The sequence below is a fragment of the Micropterus salmoides genome, unplaced genomic scaffold (assembly GCF_014851395.1).
Source record: "Micropterus salmoides isolate LMB-PRFRI ecotype aquatic unplaced genomic scaffold, ASM1485139v1 Ms_hic_scaffold_13, whole genome shotgun sequence".
NCBI classification, from domain to species: Eukaryota; Metazoa; Chordata; class Actinopteri; order Centrarchiformes; family Centrarchidae; genus Micropterus; species Micropterus salmoides.
The window spans coordinates 13,385,668-13,408,508 of record NW_024040374.1 but is presented as its reverse complement, the minus strand read 5'-3'; the positions used below and the strand labels follow the sequence as shown (position 1 = coordinate 13,408,508).

The 22,841-nt window shown below is 39.2% G+C and overlaps 1 protein-coding gene and 1 long non-coding RNA gene across 3 annotated transcripts; one reads left to right on the top strand and one right to left on the bottom strand.

The window, feature by feature from the left end:
* Positions 1 to 4,832: 4,832 nt before the first annotated feature.
* On the bottom strand, positions 4,833 to 8,633 carry nppc (natriuretic peptide C). The gene is made up of 3 exons (XM_038715646.1): positions 8,393 to 8,633; positions 6,935 to 7,228; positions 4,833 to 5,386 (listed from the first exon to the last, which is right to left on the bottom strand). Exons 1-2 carry the CDS (start codon positions 8,483 to 8,485, stop codon positions 6,956 to 6,958), a joined length of 366 nt encoding a protein of 121 aa, XP_038571574.1. The 5' UTR covers positions 8,486 to 8,633; the 3' UTR covers positions 4,833 to 5,386; positions 6,935 to 6,955.
* Positions 8,634 to 20,511: 11,878 nt separating this feature from the next.
* On the top strand, positions 20,512 to 22,640 carry LOC119900569. 2 transcript variants are annotated; one of them, XR_005444074.1, is made up of 4 exons: positions 20,512 to 20,570; positions 21,044 to 21,125; positions 21,209 to 21,278; positions 21,404 to 22,640. It is a non-coding gene; the product is annotated as an uncharacterized LOC119900569 (long non-coding RNA). The 2 variants fall into 2 exon arrangements; XR_005444073.1 differs by having other exon boundaries at positions 20,513 to 20,570; positions 20,960 to 21,125.
* Positions 22,641 to 22,841: the final 201 nt, after the last annotated feature.

The following is a 22,841-nucleotide window of genomic DNA, read 5'->3' as shown; positions in this document are numbered from 1 at the left end:
TAATTAACCCTCAACACCACACAGAGGCAGCATTGCATTTTACATCCTTTAGTTATTTCCCAGAGCACTGGAGAGAGGAAACAGTTCCTTTTCGACCAGCTAAATAAATAAAATGAAAGGGATTTCATGATATGAGTCTCACAGTGAAATAAGGCTACCCATCATTTTATAGTGAGAGGTAATATAACTTCTAGGACTTTTTAAGCTTTATTCATTAGGTTTCTTATTTTACATTTGTACTTTTTGCGTACATGTCTTGTTTCAAAAATCTCCTGTTACATTGTATTTTTAAAGTAGGCCTAGATTGTATGTTTTGTAGACTTTGCTCAGTCTTAACAACTTAACATAACTGTTTGTCACTATCCTGATGACGTCTTTTGAACTCTGATGATTAGCCCCACAAGCTAAAACCTTAAAACAGGCTGTCACTATACTGTACCTGTCTATTCGTAAAGACAGGTACAGTATAAATCATATTAATGCCTGAAAAGCTTTTGTTTCATTCTTTTCCCTGTTTCAATAATGTGTGTTCTGCCTTTCAAATCTCTTATTCTTGCTGTATGTTCCCTGCTCTGTGTTCCTTTGGAATAGTTACATGAATAAAACAATCTCTGTTAAGTTTAATTTGTTTGATAAATCGGTTGTAGCAGGCAGTGGTGTGAAATGTATAAATAAAATAATTAGAATTTATAGCAATTGTGATTTGGAACCAACATCAGTTGTGTGTTTCAGCATTTAAATTCCCCCATCTTTCAGTGTTTATTCGATATAATATTCAGTCTCTGTTTCTGGTGTTTGGATTGTATTCCACCTGATGATTTAACACAAAATCTGGTTTCTAAGTGTTGTCACCTTTACGTGTCTTCAGATGAACTATGCTGAATTCACGGCATGAACAACAGCATTCTTCTCCACCTTTCCAACCACCCTGTCTGCACCTGTTATTCTCCGCTGTTTTGCAGGGATGGATTAAATTGAGCAAATCCAACAAATAGTAAGAGCAGGGTGTGAAATAGATGCATCCTGGGATTTTAGGTCAGAAAGGATTTCCTTTATCACAGGGAAATGCACATTTATTTCTGGGCAACCACCCAAAACAGACCAGGGCAAGATTTAAACTCAGCTGTAAATTGTTGGTAAAGGCATACAGTGGTAAATCTTTGGTAAAGTTTCTTAAAATGTCAATATTTATTGCCAGTGTTTGCATCATTGCTTATGGAGTTAAATACAAAAGAACAATTTTCTGCTATTATGAGTTATTTACTGCAGTATTTCTACAAAACAGTGTGTTTTCATTCACTATCCCTTGAGCTGTTTTTTCAAGGACAAATATATGTAGTTCCTTAACTTATGAAGGAAATTGCATTCTTCAAACACCACCTGTGACCTTACTATGAGTGTTCTGAAATAAAAACAACATAAAATCTGTATAAGTTTTATAATTTTATACAACAATTCAATTAATGTCAGGATTAAGATGGTGTGGGAGACATTGTCAGTTGTGGTCCTGAGCCTTGTGGATGAGGTCAGCTGTGGATGGGAAGAAACTGTTCTTGTGGCTTGAGGTTTTGTTAGTGATGGACCTCAGTGTCCTGCAGGAGGGGAATGTCTGAAACAGTTTGTGTTCATTCATCAGAGTCTTCGAGGCATGCCGGTCCTGGAAGGATGGCAGATTGCAGCGAAACACTTTCTCCGCAGAGAGATTGTGACACTGCAGTCTGCCCTTGTTCTCGACATAGGAGCAGCATACCAGATAGTGAAAGAGGTGGGGAAGATGCACCATCATTGTCTTTTGCAGGTTGAATTTCTCCAGCTGCCTCAGGAAGTATATCCTCTGCTGGGCTTTCCTAGTGTGGGAGCTGATGCTACCCCTTGAGATCCTGAGTGAAGATGGTGCCCAGGAAGTGGAAGGACTCCACAGTGTCAACTGGTATGTAATCAATGTAACAATCATCTCCAATTTTATTAACAATGCAAACCTACCATGCAGCATGGTCCCAATACACTTTCTAAAAAACAGTATAAAATTCAAAAGAGTAAAAACATAATACACAGGATAAAATACAGAAGACACAAGATATAATAAACAATTTAAAACACGTAAGGGTAAAACAGCAAGAAAATGAATGATAAAGAAGATAAAACAGCTACATTTAAAAACTTAAGATCAAGAGGATATTAGAAGGTGCTCAACCCAACAAGAATTCTAGGAGAGGCTGTAATGACGTGAGAGCAAGTAGGTTTTCAGTCTTGACTTAAAAATATCCACTGAACGTGATTTCCTAACACATAGTAGGAGGTCATTCCATAAATAGGGAGCATGGTAGACGAAAGCTCTGTAGCAAGCTGATTTTTTTGTTAAACGAAGGATTGACTAGGAGACCAGCATTGAGAGAGCGAAGAAGGCGAACCGATGTATATGGTGTAATTAGCTCAGCTAGGTAGGATGGAAAAGGAGGACCTTAAAGTCAGCTCTTGCCTGCACTGGTGACCAGTGAAGAGAGGGTCAGAAATGGTGTTGCGTGGTCAAATTTTCTACTTTTTGTCAGGATTCTGGCTGCACAGCTGGGGAGCCCAGAGAGAGTGGCCCTACATTAATCAACTCTGGAGGATACTAAGTCACCAGATGGTCAATCTCCCAGGTGGACCCATCCCCACCAGAAATGAGTCCAAGCAGAGCTCAAGTCCACAAACAGCATCTTGCCATAGGTTCACGAACAATCCAGGAGGATGAAGTGAAGGGCCATGTTTACTGCATCATCATCACCTACAGACCTATTGGCTCTGTAGGTGAACTGCAGTCGGTCTAGGAGAGGGTCAGTAATGGATTTGTGTGATAGCACATGGCATTCAAATGATTTCATCACAACAGAGGTCAGGGTGACAGGTGTGTAGTCACTAAGTCCTGTGGTCCTTGGTTTTTTGGGGACTGGGATGATGGTGGAGGATTCAAGCAGACTGGCACATGGCATGTCTCCAGCAAGGTTTAGATGTCTGTGGACACGGAAACAGCTGATCAGCACAGTGCTTTGGGGTAGATGGAGAGACAGGGTCTGGCCCAGCGTCTTAGAGAGGGTTCTGTCTCTTGAAAAGCATGTCAGTGTCCCCTTCCTGGACAGAAATGTCACTGTGGTAGGGAAATAGGGGGCCTTGGAGATCGACAGTTGTGGAAAGAGGCCCTATTGAGATTTGGGATGTGGAGTGGGTGGACTAGAGCTGGAGGATGGAGACACAGGTGATAGTGTCAGGCGATGTCTTTTGTGTTTTTCAGGGTGAACATAGCACTTACCCTATTGTGTCACAGATTGTGGCCAGCCTCTACTGAATACAGTTTTCTTTTTGTTCTTTTCAATTAATACCTCATCATGTATTTGTATGAGTGAAATCACTATCACTACTGTGATAATACAACAGCTGGGATACATTATATATATTATATATTATATATATACAAGACACATATATTACAAATAACAAGGTTAGCCTCTGTAGGTAGATTGTGATGGGGGTGTAATGTGCATATTATCCAATGAAGGTTAAAGTCAAGGGCAACTGGACTTGGTTGAAGATTCTTCAGTATTCCAGTTGCCCTTGACTATACCTTCATTGGATAACTATGACCTGGATGACTGAGAATCTTCACAGACACAATGTGCATATTCTACAGACGTCTGCTTGTGATGCTGCCCTCTAGTGTGTAAGTCGTCAGTGTTTAACCACTTGTTTGAGCAGTTTTTTTTGGTTAGGGTTAAGGTTAGTACGTTTGAAAAACTGTTCCTTAAAATTATTTGGACTTCTATATAGGTATGGTAAACCTCCAAATTATGGTCATGGCCTGACTCTCAACTCCCTTGTGGGTGATTATACCACAAGACTGTGGAACAACCTGTCTCAGAAACTTCAGCTAACTAATTCATTATCACGTTTTCCTCATAAACACACTTTTATAGACTTGCCTTTATATGTTTTCATCATATGTTCTTGGGTTGCTTGTTTGTTTCTTTGAATACCTCACAAATTTATGTCCTTTTTTGCATACTGTTTTCCTTTGGTGCCTTTTCACTTGAACTGCTTTTAAATACATGGCATATGAATAAAGGTAGGCATTATTATTACCACCATCATAAAACTTTGGAAGTAGAGGCTTGACTTGGCTGCAAGTTCCAAGTATTACTGCAACAAAACCTGAAAATGTACTGCTGTAAGAATCTTTTCATCTCCCCTGCCCCCTAAGTCTACCAACACCATATGTATTCTTCATATTGCATTGGATGCTAAAACTCTGGATTACAGTAACATTATTAAGATTTCTGCTTCTTTGGCCCACTGACTTCCTGACTACAATTAGTGATTAACATGGTTGCTGATTTTGTGATTGCTTTCACTCTAAGTCACTCTGGGTCACAGTGTAAATATAAAATGTAATGGTATATGTTATGTATATGTTATATGAAATGTTATATTTCCATTTTCTTGGTAATGTTTTTCTGTATTAATCTTTGCTTTGCACCAAATGTTAAAAGTGTCCAACTCTGCAAGGTACAAGTCGAATGAAGGGGGAAATAAATGAACTATCCAACTTAGCCTTAATCTATTATGATGCTATTCCTCAGGTAGGTGATTTGTTCCTCTATTGGTATAGAGTTTTGTTACACTCACTGCTAACAAAACCTTTTGCATAGCAATGAATAGTGGTCAAGCTGACAACAAGGCACCTTTTTTTCTTAGCTCCTGACATGCTGATGTAGCCAAGATACCGCTTTTTCACCCGTGAGCCATGCAGAAAACATTCAGTAATTAATATTGACCCACTTCACTGAAACATAAAACCCTGAGAGGACACATGTGAGTGCACATGGAATGTTCTTTTTATCATTTTTGAAAACATTTACAACTATTTGAGACAAAAGAAAAAAGTTACAAACAGAATTGACCTGCAGTTTGCATCCATTTTCAAAATGTTACATAAATAAAACTCATATTTATAAATATCTCTTTTTATAAACATATAAATAGTTTTTTAAACATAAATACATTTATGCAGGGAAAGATGAAGTACATGAATGTACAGCAGCAGCAGCAGCAGCAACAATATACAGCTTTGCGGTTTGTAGTTTTTACACCATTGTCCGCCATCTTGTAGTATGCATCTGTGTTTGTGTCTGTTGACCATTTGGATAATATACACATATTTATATATGTATATATGCCTGCATATTTGTTATATATATGTATATGAAATTTTTGTAGCATTGTCATCTCTGTCTTTGTTTATGCTGGTCGTGATGACTTTCGTACCGAAAATGTCACTTGGTGAGTTTTTCTTTTTTCCCCCTCAGGTGAGAACAAACAGAACCTTTGTTATCCAAACCCTTCGTTCAGAGATCTACAGAAAGAGAGGACACAAAAGTAAGGTTAGACTAAGCATTCAGAAACAACTCAATTCACACAAGTCCATTTATTCAGTAATGTAGCAGTTATAATCTAATGTGTATTCATCAGCATAGCCCTCTAGTCCATCATCATTCTGTGAATCGGTTCCACGCTTAGTTAAAGTGTTGCTCTGATTCTTCACTTAACCGTTTCACCTCAATCAACACACGTCTAACACAGACTTCCACATTTACAATACTCTGCAACCCACTGTCAGAAAGACATGTGTTGGCTTATGAAAAACACACACTCACTCGCTTGAGTTAGTCACACTCCCCTGTCAGCGCTTCACAGTTTGCCACAACCACAAAAAGACGCCAAGCCTCAGGACTAATTGTGCGTCACCTCGCTTCCTCATTACTTCATTCACCGCCACAGTCACTTTGTTGTTTTTGTTAAAATCACTTGGGTAAAGAGGTTTCCCAGAAGGATCCTTGCCACCACAGGGTGTCTGTGTGTTTATAATGTGTGTGCATTCGCATGCCAGCCTCTCCTTCCACCATCTTGCCCTGTCCTCTGCTTTTTTCTTCTTAAACTTGATAAACGCTATGCCACGTGTTTCTAGATGAAGCAGATGGGATCATTCATGATGATCTGCATGGACTTCCCTGGATTGTTCCATACATCTGTTGGATAAATGGACTTTCCTGCTGCTTTAAGGGGGTTCCTGTCTGAGGATGGAACACTGCCAGACAGGTCGACATTTAATGATATCACAAGTTTGCGATGTCATGCCCATCCAACGATCTCAAGTATCAACTTTTCCCACAATGAAGAATCACCTGAGGTTAATGCCATGTACTGTAGTTGAATGTGATTTTTAACATCCAGCTGACCTCTGACCCAGACTGTCATCACTCTCCGCCTTCTCTACTATATATTGCTGCCGCTAGGATTTGTATTCTAAGATGGTCTAGCTATGGATACAAAGCACACACTGACAACCAAGAACAATAATCCGACTTAACATAATTTCTTTGTTTGTTCTGTCTTTCTTGCTAGCTTTCTCCCTCATCCCTTCCTTCCTTCCTTCCTTCCTCCTTTCCTTCCCTACCTCTGTCCTTTTTACAGCTATACTAACACAGATAAGGTCCTTTCATGAAACAGAAAACCTTTATGTTGCGCTTGCTTTTATCCTCATTTCTTCTATTTTTAATGATTTCCTCCCACCTGTCACTTACATGTAGTCCTTAGATGACCACTGACAGAAGAGAAAATTAAATTTAAAGGGTTCATCCCCTCTTTTGCTTCTTTCTCTCCTCACATAATGCATATTTTTTTCCTACTGTCCCTCCATCCTTTTACTCCATCCTTCCATGAACTAGACCCTTCTCCTTGCTCTCTTGATTATTTCATCTCCTTCTTGTCTCTTTCCCTCTTCCCCACCTTCATTGTTCCTTTTCTGCACATCCTTTCTTCGTCTTTGTCCTACTGGTTCTGTGTATATGTTAGTATGTCAGGTTACAGTGAATGTGGGATTGTGCCTTTGGAGAAAACTCACCATCAGAGCGCTGCTCCAGCCCTAGCAACCCATGCCGCTGATGGTTCCTATCCTGTCCATCTTGTGTCCAAAGCAGCCACTCCGCGTCGTGGAACCCCCTTTCTTGTTTCCGGATTTGTGTCTCCTGGGTGCGGGTTGGTCGTTAAGGAGACGAGCCCACATCCCTCTGGCCCGGGTGTCCATGCGTAAATCTCGCAGTAACCGTATCCGAGAGCGTACAGCGTCTAGCCTCCTCTCCCTCTCCTCCGACTCCAGAAACTCCGCCAGCTCCTCGCCCAGCAAACTTCTAAGAGACTAGAACACAGATTGGGGAAATAAATAAACGATGTCCCCTTCAGCTAAATACGTTTGTGCGAAGATATGCTTTCGATAACATTTAAATAGAGCAGAGAATCCGTTTGCATAATACTTGATTTTAAATGGTGGAAATCTCAACATGTTGCATATTGAAGCACTTTTAAACACCATGTGCATTGGCCAAAAGGGAAAAAAGGTTTGCCTATATTTACACACATCGCAACATGATTAACTGAGATGGATAGTGATCCTGTCTGACCAAAAAACTACTTATACACAGATCCACAACATGCTGCAGTTCTTCGATTCAAACTACAAATGACATATTTAATGTAGTTACGGTCCTTGAGGGTTCTGTGCTTTCATTTTTACCGTCTATCTATACTGTTTAGCTCTGACACCTCAGACATCGCTGTCGCCTTCAGTGAAGGGTCGTATAAGACAGGTGCCTGCAGCCTGCTCCTCTGGTCTGACTGTGGCATCAACTTGCAGCCATCCTAAATACTAGTCACCTAAGCTAATAACAAAAACTATGGGGTTTCAAGATTATTAATATTATTTCTGAAGTGTCTGCGTTATTCAGTTGATTCGACCGGCGAAACTTATGGGTAATGGTGATTTTACGCACAAACCCAGTGTGAAGTACCTTGATTTTGGCAAACAATTGGGGGAAAAACATTCAAAGTTCAATCTGAGTATCCTCATCGTGTAAAGTTGTTTCCTAGATTTCTGAAATAACTTTTATATTATAATGGTTACCGCCTAAAGGCTTTGGTTTGTTTATCTATTTTTGGAGCGGTCATATGGCGCCTGGATGCTAAAACTGACAAATGCTGGGGAACAAAATGTGGTGGTTATAATGTCTATAGGGGTTAGAGACATCATTCAGTATTAAACATGCAGTCTGTTTAGAAAATAAAAATGATAGAAAAACATCTGCTAGGATGTTTTAGATTCACAGTATGGGCAAAAGTGCCCTTGCTGAATTTCTAAGCATGACTGAAATTATGAAATATGATGCGTAAAACAACGTCTTAAGCGCCTGGACCACAGAACAGCTGTCCACTTCTGAAGAAGCATTCAGCTTCCAACGCTTAATAGTGCGAAGCAAATAAACTGCTTTACTTCTCAGAAATAAGAATATAAGTGACTTCTTCTTACCTTCTGCTGCGCTTGAGATAAAGGTTTTGCCCCCATCCTCACTGAAAGCAGGGTGACTATAAGTCCACACGCTACCAAGTAGGACAAGTTCATTTTGACAAGTCTTGTATTCTTAAGGGATTCCTCTGCGCTGAAGTTCAGAAAGAAGGACAGAAGCAGCAGCCAATCAGCTGTTAAACACAAGAGGCTTCAGTCTTCCTTTACTCCAAAGCTCTTCAAGTCCTCCTCTAACTCTGTATATTAGTCCTCACCGCTTTATAGCCAGCCCGTGGTGATGTCATGACAACCTGCGTAATGATCCTCCTTCCTCGCCAACTCCCTGTTTTCTCTACCTGCCTTTGAGCACGTTATGCCAGGCATTAATTAAATGATACAAGCTCCGGTCATCGGGTCTTTGGGGGAAATGAGATAGGCTATGAGCTATCAAAACGCTCTGTTTTTTAACTTTTAGACCTCTGGCTGAGATGCAACAGCTGAAATCGAAGGTGGTTTCAAAGGCTGCGCGTTAAGCACTAAAGAGAGACTTTGGCAGAGAAATTACCTAAAAGATGCCAGCCGCCTGCCCTGTGAAACATCTTAACAAGTCTTATATTCTCTGTGAGAGCGTGAATGACATATTTTCTTTTCGGGATAAGTGAAAATTCAAATTCTGCCACTGGAATTAAAGAATGGAACTTATTTTGACAGAAGTTCCAGGAGTTCTCTATGATCAAGTGTCACTTTCTTAATAAACACTTTTTTTGAACACATCTTAATCAAGTGAAATAACACTAGAAATGCGTGGCTATGTCTTCGCCTCACTGCAGCCACATAATTTATTTATTATAACTGTCAGCGTGAAACTGAATAACTGGTGAATGAATTCGATCTGTTTGCGGTGTAATGCAAAGAAGTAGGGATGGATTTTGTGTTGCAACACGTCATGTAGCCTATCAGATTTAGGTATCTGTGCGCAAAGAGGTTACTGGAAAAGAACGATGACATCTGCCACCGTGGTGCATTCAAAGATAAATTAATATGATGTTTCACACGACAGAAATGACTCACATTAACCAGGGAGCCTCATTTTACAGGCATAATTATTGTGTCTCGGTGTGAATGACAATGTGCGCATAATCGCATGCATCATTTGTTCATATGTGATTTTTAGATTTGTTCTGTGGATCTTGGAAATATTTTATGGTGTGTGTTACCTTCGGACCTGTCGCATCGCTGACAGAGGTATTGAAAGTGGTTCAGCAGAACGAAACAGAGGCTACTCTGCTGCACAGCCTCACATGATGAGTGTTCAGACTGAGGTCGCCATGGATGTGTGTGTCCCTCTGTCCAACCACCTGCCCACGCGCAAAAAGAAGGTTGATTGAGCCTCCTTTGGTTATTAACCTAATTATATTTGGTTGTAGGGTCATAGCTATATAGAGAAACATAGCCTATATTAATAACTGTACTACAATATCAATCCAGGATATAAATTGCGTTATTGTTCTTAATACTGATTTGTCACATTGTTGATTTTGATCAGTTCCTAGTGTCACTGCACAATAAAGGCGACAACAACATTTTAATTACAAGCTGAATGACTTATTTTTATTAAGTGGAAATTTTTTATTATTTAGTTTTACCTGAACTAAAAAAAGACCTGAAAAATATCCTATTTTTGTAAAAATCTTAACTTTTTGTGGTTAGAAGGGGTCTTGCACTAGCCATTCATTTTAGGGTTCTAAGGAACATTTTAAAAACATACTTTTTTGCACCAATGGCATACAGTGAAGGAACTGTTAAACTTAGAGCATAGATGGTTTTAATACACCATTAAAGAACCATCTTCTAAGACATACAGTGTTGAGCCTGACATTGATGCTTAATTACGCAATGGTATTTAATAGCATTTAATATTATAATCAAATCTAATCTGATGAGATGTAACTGTTGATTTATCCTTTATTTTGAGATTGAATGTGATAATTCCACTTATTTGCAATGTTCAAGGCTTGACAATTTTGTAGAAACACCACATGTTAAAATAAGTTACTGTTGGCATGGTACTTAATTGGTGTCAGGAGAATGGCATGATATTGAAATAACCTGAACTGAAATCATTTCGGCCACAGACAGGTTGTATCACTTAGTTGAAGAAAAATGTGTCTTTTAGGTGAAATAAAAAATCAGTAAAAAAGTGCCTGTTCTTTGCAGTGAGGAATGATTCTGGAGCAGTCTGCGTTCTGCAGAGCCAAGCAGCATTCTCAGGCAGCACCGTCTGTTTTGGAACACAGAGTGGCAGTATTTGCTGTTACGAAAAGTGAATACCCCTCTTAGTCACATGTTTACTGGATCAATACCATCCTGTAAAGAATAAGTAATTATTGGCAGCAGATCACAAGTATATGAAATTCCCAATCAGGCTGAGGAGAGTTAGGCATCAGAAAGTGTGCAAAAACAATTTATGGCACATTTTTGTATTTTTATTCTGCAGTGGTTCACAGGAAGGAACCTCTATTATTTCAAAGATGAACATGAGCAGCCAAGACCCGATATTTACTTTAATAACAGGTTAATATAATTCACCAGGTGAATGTATTGCTTTATATTGTATTGCTTTATGTTATGCTTTCATTATGCATCCTGTTCTTTAGCCACCTGTAAAGTAAGAGCTGTTCCCTTTACTGGGGGGAAACTATCTATCTGCAAAAGTACTTTTTAATCCCCCTCACACACCCATATTTTATATTTTCTTTAAAATCATTAGCTTTTAGCAGTTGGTGTTTCAGCACTGCACTTCTAAGAGCTCATTTCTGAACAAAACAGTGTGGCGTCTTGCTTGCTTTGATTAAGTTTGAGTTTTAGCAATTCGCCCTTTTTTCTTTTGATTCTGCTCAGCCATGGTGATTATCATTACTCAAACCAACTACCCAGTTCTTCTTCTTTTCAATCCTAGTATGCCCAGGAATAAATAGAAGAATTGCTGGGCAGACTTCTATCCAGGAAAGAGCAACAAGACCCTAGTACAACAACAGACTGAAAGCCTCTCGTAAACTGATATGAAAATATTGCTGTTTTACTATAAATGATTGTGTTAGAAAAATTAAACTTCTAAAATTGCATGTATGTATTGTATGTTACACTTGGTGTATAAAGACAAATAGGTTCACGTCAAACAGCAGATTAGAGGTGGATTTATTAATTCAGAGAATGTTTACTGAAAATGCACACTCTTTTTTCCCCTACACTTTGTGTGCCTCATGTGCTGTGTTAAAGAGGTGGTATTATGCTCATTTTCAGGTTCAAAATCCTATTTAGGGGTTGTACCAGAACAGGTTTACATGGTTTAATTTTCAAAAAACACCATATTTTTTGTCATACTGCACATTGCTGCAGCTCCTCTTTTCACCCTGTGTTGAAGGCTTTGTTTTAGCTATGGAGTGATACATCTTGTCTCTAAATAATCTTTGTTGGGGTTGCAAATGCGCAATTCCTAGTTAAGAACTACTAGCCAATCAGAAGCTGAGAAGGGTAGGTCAGTGAAAGGCTGGTAATAGCCAATCAGAAGCAGAGAAAGGCAGGTCAGCGAAAAGATGGTAAACAACTTCCATTCAGCTGTAGGCTACATGTTGCCGACCCGGTTGGCAATTTGGACTGGAGCAAGAGTTTCAGAGTGGTGAGTTATTAATCTGTAACAAAAGTATCTTTCATCCATAAAGTTTTAACTGAGCTCTGTCTCTACATCACAGTAACAACTTTATGTCCATTGACTGCATGGAGGGTAGCCAGTGTTTGGAAGGGAGAGGAGAGGTGTGTGCTGCAGCTCAGTGTTTTTCCACCGGTGTTTTTGAGGGCGTGTCGGACTAGTTGCTCAGCGAGCATTATGACACGTATTTTTATTGTGACATCACAAGAAAGGGAAGTAAAGGCTGGACTACAAACAAACTGTTTTCAGGCAGTTCAGAGCAGAGTTTTCTGTGGGAGATGGGAACTCCCTTTGGGGTGGACTTTCGGCTTTTTCACTTTGCAAACCTAGTACATCCACAAAAAAGATATATAACTCAATAAAGGAGAGGGGAAAAGCCAAAAACCATAATACCACCTCTTTAAAGAGGCCAAATACTCCACATGAGGCACAGTTTCACACATTACCCTACTCCATGTAAGCAGTTCTCTATCCTTAAACAGCTCCACTAGGGAAGTTTCAAAGTAATGTGCCTTGTTCAAGGGCAGTTTTGGACATTTCCCCAGTGATCTGGGATTTTTACCTAGAGGCTGTTGTTCTTATTGATCCAAGCAACCCTTGATTCAGCTGTTGCCATGAAGATTTTCATGGCTTTTATTTTCTGCCAAAACAGACTGCAATCAAATGAAAGCTGCAAAGTAAAATGAGAGTGGGAAGTTTGAAATATGGCAATGAACTTAACAGTTGAATATGGTACCATGCTTTATGAAAAAACAAACAAACAAATAAAATGTTAAAAATGACAACTGTTCCTCAATCACCAACAACATATAGCTCTCTGACATGAGTAATATAACCTTCCTTCAGTGACAAACTTGGGTGTAACACTGCCATGACACTGCTTTCATTGACTCAAAGCCCTGTACGTTGCATGAAACATTTCGGAGCATCATTTTTTTCTCAATCTTTTCTCAAGTTTTAATATACATGGAGGAGTGGATTAAAGTTTAGCATCAAGAGCAATTCATCCAATCCCACAGCTGTTGCATGAATTGGACTTGTGACATTGTTGTTACTTAACAGTCTTTTGCAATGCAGAGCACCTACCTATTGAAACCTGCTGCTTTTCTGTGCAATTAATAAGCAAAAGTGGACAATATCTCAGTCACCACATTATATCCCTGTATATTTAATGTACTTACTGGTGTCAATACTATATGTTTGTGGCAAGCTGGGGAAGTCGGATGCAAAGGCCCATGAACAATTCTGATATGTTTAAGTTTAAGTTTCCAGACCTGTGCTTGCCCTGTCAAGATTCTGTCCATAAATGACATGCTGTACTGCAGCTTTTTGTGGAAGTGGAGTGCAAGCAGTGCCAGCTACCATCAGGAAAGATGCTTTTGTTTCCCATACTTAGGACGAAAGGAAGTCTCATTGAGTTCTTTCTCTCAACAAATTCAGGGTTTGCCCTTTCAGCAACTGCAACTGGAAAATCCCACTCACACTCCGGGGTACCTATAGTGAGAGGGAGTAGAGGATGCTGGGTCTCATGGAAGAGCCACTTCACATCTTAACTAATCCGCAGGCAACTTCACTTTCACAACATCATGGAGCTGTTGAACTCTGCTGACCTTGAGTCCATGACGACTTCTCTGGTTTTTGCAGAACATTTTTCTCTGATTGCTAGTTCCTTTACTTTTAATTTTAACAAGTGAGTGACACATTCTACTGTGATGCCACAAGTGTTGCGTCATAAGAATGCCTTTTTTTTGGTCCAGTTTAATAATGTTACACACTTTTCCAGATGACATCACACGGGGTTACTGAGGGCACCTATTTTGTTCTGTCCTTTTGTTTTGCCTCGCTCTTGCTCTGCCGTTTGCCGCAAAGTCTTATCTTAATTTTCAATAAATCTTTCAGCTTTCATGTGGCTGAAAAACACTTTACTGGTTTGAATCAGGAAGCTATACAAACCAGCGGAGGAGCCATGTGTTGCAGTAGCCTTCGCAGAGAGTGTCTATGGGAGGATTGAGCGTCTTGGTTCCTCCTCTGGGGTTTGTGAAAGACAAACTACAAGACTGTTACAGTCCTATAAATAACGGTTTTATTGCATGGGGAATTTTAATGCTTTTTACACAAGTGCTCTGAAGGCTTTCGCATGTGCTAACAAATGCCTTCAGTTTTAAGGGACAGATACTTAAGACTCATGTATACACACACTTACCAGGGTCATGAATTACCATTTTTAACGGTCAGTTTTGCCTTTTTGATCTTTTTTTTGTGTGGCCGATTTGATGAAATACATTTGCTTTACCATGGAGCAAAATATGGATATATTATCTACACATAAATTAGGTAATTAAACAAGTAAACTGGCATTGTGAGTACAGATCTTCATTTGATATATCTGTACTCACAATGCCAGTATCATGCTGTGGATTTAAACACACACTACTGTGTTTCACACACACAGATCTTTATTGAACTATTTTTGTTTTTTGTGGGAAGAGACAGAAAAAATCCACACCTGTATCAATCACATTACTGTAACTATAGCCAATCAGAGACCAGTGACATATAAGTGATATCCAACAAGTGAATTTGTGTGCAGAAATGTTGAATATAAATTAAATTTAGTGTGGACAAATATTCATATATTCAGGTGTACAATTTCTCCAAACTTTCTTGTAGTTTTCTCTTTCAGTTTAAGTATCTGGGGTTTGATTGAAGTTATGATTCACCACACATGCCAACCCACCCTTCTGTTGAGCTGCTGGAAAGCAGGCATTAACGTTTGATGCCATTGTCCTCGTTCTGTACTGAACCAGTTAATCTTCCTCTCATCCACTTAGCCTTTATTAGTGGTCATATTATTTTTTGCTCATCCAGTGGATTGTGTGGGGTAAGCCTTTGTAGCAGCTGAAGCTATGGAGCCAACAGTTTTTGCTGGTACATATTAATGGTCAAAAATCACATTATTTCTTCTCAACCAGGATAATAAACTGGATAAAGCTTTACTAAAAGTCACAATCACAGCATAAATGTGATTACCGGGGGACCCCCAACAAACAAACAAAGATGCCTGTTGATATCTGGACAATTTTTGTAACAGGGGACTCCCTGTTATAAAAAATACAATAATAATAATGTTCAGGTGGATCTCAAGAATACCAGTCAGTTACGTCACAGACGCAGAAATGCAGGTGTAAACGACTTGACAGATTTTCCTCTGGAAGGTGGAATCCCTCCAAAATATTGTTCCGCGCAGGTCATGCATGAAGCCAAACACAAAAGAAGAAGAAGCCACAAGTGGAATATAGTCATATGAACAATAGTTCAGAGTTTTATTGCCCATTCCAAAAAATACACTTGTGTTTTTACTTTATTGCAATTCCATAACCAAAATACACTCAAGATTTTTGAGCAGACGTTCAGATGACTAAAAAGCGGAAAAAGTTTGGTCATCTTCAAACAATTGAAATTGTCTATAACATTTAACATCTCATGATATCATCAAACAGCAATGGCACTGACCTTAACCTTTATAGATGTCTTTCGGCATGCTTGGAATTTGTCCATGGTTTTAAAGTGAACAACAATGCCTGACTGACTTTATGCAGAGCGATGACACTAAGATTTTAATTTAGAAAATGCTGCACTACTTCAAATGGCATGACGCTGCTGACTATTTAGCCTAATGTTCATATAGTTAACGCTTCTTTACAAAAATATTCCACAGATTGTTCCCTGCGTGTAATTTTTTGCTCTCATGGTATGTTGCCTCAGTCTGAAAAACATTCCAATCTGGAGGCACAAGGAAAGAACATAAGAAAGACGCTCTTAGGTCAAAGCTATTTTTGCACATATATTTGTTTTCTGGACCGCAAGAGATGCTGTCTGGCTTTTTATTTACTGGGTTTGTGTTTAGCAGTTGAAATGACTGTTACTGCATATGCACAAATTACTAACATCCGCAAAAACTGGGCCAATGATATCAGTGTAACAGCATGTTTCGCCTCACATTTAAAAAAAAAAGAAGAAGCTAATCATCATAATAATTTTTCTGATTTTAAAATGGGCCCTTTTATTTTTGGTGCCACTGCCAATGTTACCATTACTGTTAAAATCACAAAAGTGAATAATATCCAGACTGTTTTAAGAGCATTTATCCCAGTGTTCACAGCAGTGACACACATACTTGGTGGCAGAAAAGTTTTTCTAATCCACTCTAACACTGGTGTGTCACAAACCATGTGGATAAATGCGTGTTTGGGGTTTGGGTGGCACATGCTGTGACAAAACCACACGGAAACATTTTATCACAGATATATAATCTCGGATCAAGGTTCCAAATAATAGGCTTGGCCGTAAATGAAGTGTCCTACTGCTAGACAAATGCCCCTGCACAAAAACACTGTAACACAATTTCCCTAATTATCCTTTTTTTATTTGAGAACAGTATTTTCCACAATATTTAATTTATGAGTAATTGCTTTTATAACTCACAGTGAGTCATGAGGATGTAAAATAAAAAAAAAAGTCATTCATGGTTTCGCAAGTATTAACAGACATTTTATCTGCACAGAATGACATGTTGTTGCACTGAAAAAAAGAGAAAGAGACGTCTAAAATAAAAACTGTTTAGTGAAAAACTTCTTTAGTGAAGGCAACACCCTTGCAGGGGGACCCCAAATGCTGTGGTCCCACATTGAAATTATTCACTTCTCAAGCACCATTCATACATATTTCTACACAATGTCATTAAAGGAGAAACACGTAGAGCCAGAGGTGTGATACAATTACTTGACCTATGACTTAAAAACAAGTTCTTCTTCCATGAGACGAAATATTTTAAGTCACTCTCGTAATGTCTGAGAACAAACTGCATTCGTGGTGTGATGTAACCCAACATCAGCTGCACTACAAATCCAGAGCTGCAGACGCTTCATGTGAGGTCACTGCTTTACTCCACTTGAAAAACAACAAGGAATGTGTGTCAGGACAACCACAAAGGAAATTTAGTGAAGAGTTTCAAGGCGTCTAGCTGACGTTTCTACCCAGGAGAAGCTTAGAACGAGTCAACAAGCAAGGACTCATGGACAGTGTTTTCTTTTTTTTTTAGAGAAAAATGTAAAAACCAGGTATTAAAAGTTGCTAATTAGTACTGTATGCACCGCCTGTTATGTGGGCTTTAAAATCTTGTATGGGATAGCCGGTTTAGAAGATTGTGATCACTGGGGGGCATTGGTAAGAATGCCCATGGCTTTAACTCCACAGATGAATCTTTATTTTCAAAAGAAGTTTTGCTGTGTCTAGGCGTGTGAATGTGGTTCTAAAATTCAAAAGAGAAACACTGTATTAAGAATATAAAGCACACTTATTCTATGTGCTATTTTACATTAGATCAATAAATGTATATATTACAGCCAGCCTCTTTTGAGAATATTTTCACTGTTAAAAAGCCACGCTAAAATACACCGATTACAATCAGTCAGTGAAAATAGTTTTGTTTTTCATTTTTAATACCATTGAAAGATTTTTTCTACATGTCACCATAATCTACATTGCCAGATGTCAGATTGCCTGATTCTTTCTGTTGGAAAAGTAAAAGAATGTTCTGGCTGACTGGAAATGAGGTGCCATTATGGCTTAGCCTTTCACTAAAGCCTGCATTTAGGAGTCTAGCTGCCACTTGGAGCTGTGATAGCCACTTTCGCACCAAAGCAATTTCAAACCAGATGAAACATTTGACAAGTGCCGTGGTGACCATGTGAGGTCCAACCCAAATCAGACAAACCAAGCCAGCCTGGCAATGGGGTTTTCAAAATAACTTTCACTCCAAACTCCCATGTGCCTCCTATTTAGTGGGTGATTTCTGACGTCAAGTTAGGTAGACCTGTGTAAAGGCCACACAGGTCTATTTAAACAGGGAGGGTCTATAATGTGCACGTTAACGCAGCGCAAAATACATACTCCATTTTTACAGTGTGTGTGATTTGCATATTCTGTCATTTTTGTGTTCTTTGGTGGAGCGAGTGTTTGTTTGGTGAATAGAACACATTCAAACTGTTTTGGAGTCTGGATTTGGCTCATAAACTCATTTTGCCTCAGGTTTCATTTAACATGTTTGAATCTAATCTTGTATGACCTTGCAGATGTAACATTGTTTAATCATGTTTATTGTATTTAATTGTATGGTTTACCAGAATGAATGCCTCATTTACCTTTTTATGACTGCACACAAAGGCACTGCAGAGTGACAAGGCATAGGTCTGGGATCCTTACACATCAAGAGAAACCTGTTGGCCTAAGACCTGAGAAAAAGTCCATGGCTTGATGGCAGTTAACTTTACAGTCAGGGGCCAATTCAATAAAGATCGTTTTTCACCCAGTACGCCTCTTCAGCTGAGCCTAAAATGAGAGAGGATAGAAGACAGTAACTCAAGCGCTATGGAAGGGCGTCTGACTTGCCACATTAAAGGAAAACTCAGGACGCTGTCAAGCAGCGTTAAGTACCGCTCTCATAAACTCCTGTCACATACTATAGACTGGCTGTGAATGAACTGCACCATAACCTCTGTGTGACCTCTTTCTCTGTATTACAATTCAGAGGTCAAAGACAGTTCTAGACAGAGTGGTCAGTGTTCTTCCTGACACATACTGAATCACAAATTTTCCCCTCCCAAATTAATTATAACCATTAGACTAATAACCACAAGCATGCCATCAACCAGCAAGTAAGGTCATCTAGGTTTACAGTTAAGGACCATGGCCAGTGTGGGAAACTGGGGTGGATATATGAGTGGCTCAATGAACAACAAGGCGGTAAATATAACTCACAGCCATGGGACAATCTATAGTAAAGGGATGGGTACGATTAAGGTACAATTAAACAGGTAAATAGTAGGAGGCACCACTCTCCACTGTAAGCAGGAAAAAGCCATTACCAAGAACACAGACATACGCCTTGCTCACCCAGCTGTTGTATATGGGCAGCAAATGCATGGCATTCACCAAGCAACGTAAATCAGTCATATTATTCTTGTTCTTTGCCCAACATGAATATGAGCAGGAGGTAGCAAGTGTTGCTGATAAATGTTTAATGGCTGCTGGGATTTTAAGTCCAACTGAAATCACATTTAGTCATCCGTTTTTGCAGTCAAAAAGTAGTTTAAAAAAAGAAAAAAAAACTTTCAGGAAATATCAGAAGTATTAATTTTCTTACTCTGCCACTGGAGGGGCATGCAAGAGTTTGTGTAAGAGTAGCTGGCAGGCTGAGCTCCAGCAGGGGAATGACAGACGAAGTAAACAAACTTGTGCTATAGTGCCAGGAAGACAGTGTGCTGTTAACACTGGTGTTGTAAGTTTTATGCTGCTTAATGCTGCCTAACCCTAGCCTACAAACTGCTTCATGGCTCATTCAGTGGAGGATACACAAGACATGTATTAATGTTTGTTATTTAGTAAAAAGGACACTTTAGTAGGAAAGCTAATACGGGTAGTTGTTCAAAGTCTGTTGTGTTGTGGAGCAGGCTGCTGTTTGGCTGTGAGTGTGACCGCCTGCCAGTGAAAGAACAGGGATGTTACTGCTTTATGCAAAGATGGTTTAAAATGAAGTGATTTGATTGGCTGAGTGTGAAACCACAAAAAACAAAATATATTTTTCTCCCTTTTAGTTTCTGATTTGACAGAGCAGATATTCAAGCTGCAGCAGAAAAAGACAATTTAATTTCTGTTACAGGTATAATGTGTAACCTTATATGTAAACTACATTTTTTGTTATAGATGTGAGAGACCACTAGAAATAATAACAACAGTTCAGGTGGGTCTTTCTTACCTTTAATTGTAAATATTATGTATACAATGTATTTTCCATTTTCATGCCTCAAGAATCTTAAAATATTCAGACACCCCTAAAATGGACCATACCATTTCCTAACCTTGACATTGGTTGAATGTCTTGTCTGCCTGCATCACAGGGGCTCAGTGAAGTCCAGTGCATCACACAGCATGCTAATGGAGACACTGTAGGTTAATATAAGTAGATAGCTGCTTAGCTTGTTTAATACTGTTAACTTTCCTACCTTCAGAGTTTCGTGATTAGATTGTGTTTCTATGGATGAATGCTAAACTTAGCTAGTTTCTAACTTTTGCCTTTACACTTTAGCTAATGTTGACTAATATTAGCTAGCTAAAGCTAACATTTCTTTTACTTAAATGAGCTATCTGATGTTAGCTAGCTGATAGCTCACTCAATCATTTCTAATATTGGCTTGGCATTTCATTACCACTGTAAAATGTCATATTTGATCTTTTTACAATAAGCACACCATTTGTTTTCACACTGGAATTTGGGAATTTTAACTGGCTAGGTAATTGAAAAATGTTAAAATTCAGGTGTGTTATTTCAAATGTATGATTACTACTTTATTGAATGCAGATTATATTTCATTCACAGTCAACATGAGCAAGAGGAGAGGAGATATTCCACACTTTTTTGGTGCCAAAAAAAGAGTAAGTTGAAACTTAAAATGATAAGAGTTAGAATATAGATAATAATGCAGCGTATATTTTTTGAGTGTCTTTGATTCTGGTTCAGCATTGTGTAATTGGCACTGTGCCAGCGACTAGCTAGTCAAATAAGCATACTCCAACAACATGTACATATGAAAACTAGTGATTTACTAGAAGGCTGTGTGGCTATATGCTTCTTCTTTTGGTGGAAGCTAGATGCTACTTAGGTTCCACTTTGTGAATATAATCCACACTTAATAAGACTAGGGGTCCTCCCCAGTGACAGCTGTGTTTTACCTGTTTATATATAAAGGGCTCCGACTGACAATCAGAATTGATTAATTCACCCACTAAGTAAACTAAGCCTACTAATTTTGCTCAATGTGTAGAGACATGGACACGAGAAGAAGGTGTGGTGCAACCCCCATTAAGCGATTATCCAGCTCTACCTTTGTTTTTCTTCACTATACAAGCTGTAAAGAACGGAAGATTGAATCGTTTTGGATAGACTGCGAAGATCACAAATGCCTTCAATGATGCACCTCTGGGAAATAGGTAAAAAATGTCCATGTAATATTTTCTCTAAGGTCTGCAACACTTTGTGAATAAAACATTGATTGATGTTCGAACTGCTGAAGTCACAGATGGGGCTAGCAGTTATTCAGATGAATCAGCAGCACTGCAAACAAGCTAAGCAGCTAGTGAAAGGTAAGCACAATAAACCACTTTCTTAATTTGCTGTCAGAATAAGTTGTCTCTCCAGAGACAGTATACTGCACGTTCATGCATTTTAATTTTTATTAAAGCAAAGCATTTGCTTTCAATCCAATCAGGTTGGAGGTACAATATTTGGCCGGGGAGGGGCAGAGAGCTCTTGCTGCCCAGGCAGGCCTGACGCCTCAACCAGGCTTTTACAGTAGGAAGGAGTGAAGCACACAGAGGTTTACCGCCATGCTGGGATCACCAGTTTAATGGAGGCTCGCCCTATCCCACATTCAAACCCTGCATCTCTTGGCTCCCTTCCGGCAGCTGGAGTATACTGGGGAGCGTTCCCATGGAAAAGCTGTTAAACTGGCCACGGTAGTGAGGATGAGGAACAAGTTTCCATCATGTTCTAACTAGCTACAAAGAGATTCACATATTGCACTGCCATATAGACTTCTCTACTGTAAGATAGTTCTAGTAGGCTAATTGTGATGTAGTAAGTTTTAGTTGGCAGTTGGAGATTTTGTCTGCTTTTTTTCTGTCGTTTTCCAGTCTAGTGGCTACAGGTGTGTACATGACCAGGTCTATTTCCTCCTGAACTGACCTATGAGGGGTCTGAGTGAGCTTGTTTTTGCATCGTCTCCATGTTGCTATGCAGACTGACTTTTCCATTGGCTGGGTTTTACCAGTCATCCTTAAAGACAAGCCTGGTCCTGATTGTTCCGGATCGTACGGCGGAATCAAATTAGGGACTGGTAATGGCCATAAAGTCCATGTCTGAGGCATTATACTCAAGGGCGTGGGCCCACCTCACATTTCCCATCCGCATTTCCTTTCGTCCTCGTTTCTGAGTGGGACTGTCAGCTTTTTTTCATTACCAGCTAATCTGGAGGATTTGTAACTAAAACAACAAACAGATAAAAACGCACAAATCAATGGGAGAGAGTGATGTTCCACCAATCAACTGTATGTTCATAATTGGCCAACTCATACATCATGCTTGTTCTTCTATGAATGGGCCCCATGCTTTGCAGTTGTTTATAAAATTCGAGGTGGATATCCTGCTATTTTTTTCTTCATCAGCGTTCACTCACTTCAAAGCCTCAGTAACTAAAATGCCAAAAGTATCTGCATTAACTTTTCCCCCTAGCATAACCATAGGTACTTTACAGATGCTCTATATCAAGATGTGGGAGCATTTTAAACTACTTTAATATGTAAACAGTAGCCACCATACAATTACTAACTGTTACATGTGTCTGTTGTTTGATTAGTTATATCCTCATTTACCCTATCCTGTGGGCATGCGAACACTGAATTATTGTTTGCTTTAAATGTGAATTATTAAAAAGAGCCAGCAACCAATTTTGAAACATTTCCATACTCCTACTTGTGAAATATTGGAGGCACTCTTCTTTTCTCTGCAGGTCCCTTAGGCTTTGAAATTATACTGTGGCATTTTGCTGGCACAGTTATAACAGGTAGATATCAATCTCTCCTTTCTAAAAATGTATCCCACCATCCTTTGCTTGGCTTTTGATGTGTAAGATCAGCACCGTAATGATT

What these genes read in the sequence shown, in the direction of transcription:
- nppc (XM_038715646.1), bottom strand. Translation starts at nt 8,485, where the DNA reads ATGAACTTGTCCTACTTGGTAGCGTGTGGACTTATAGTCACCCTGCTT. An exon ending in TATCTCAAGCGCAGCAGAAG is followed by an intron (nt 7,229 to 8,392) that starts GTAAGAAGAAGT and finishes TCTGTGTTCTAG; the next exon opens with TCTCTTAGAAGTTTGCTGGG.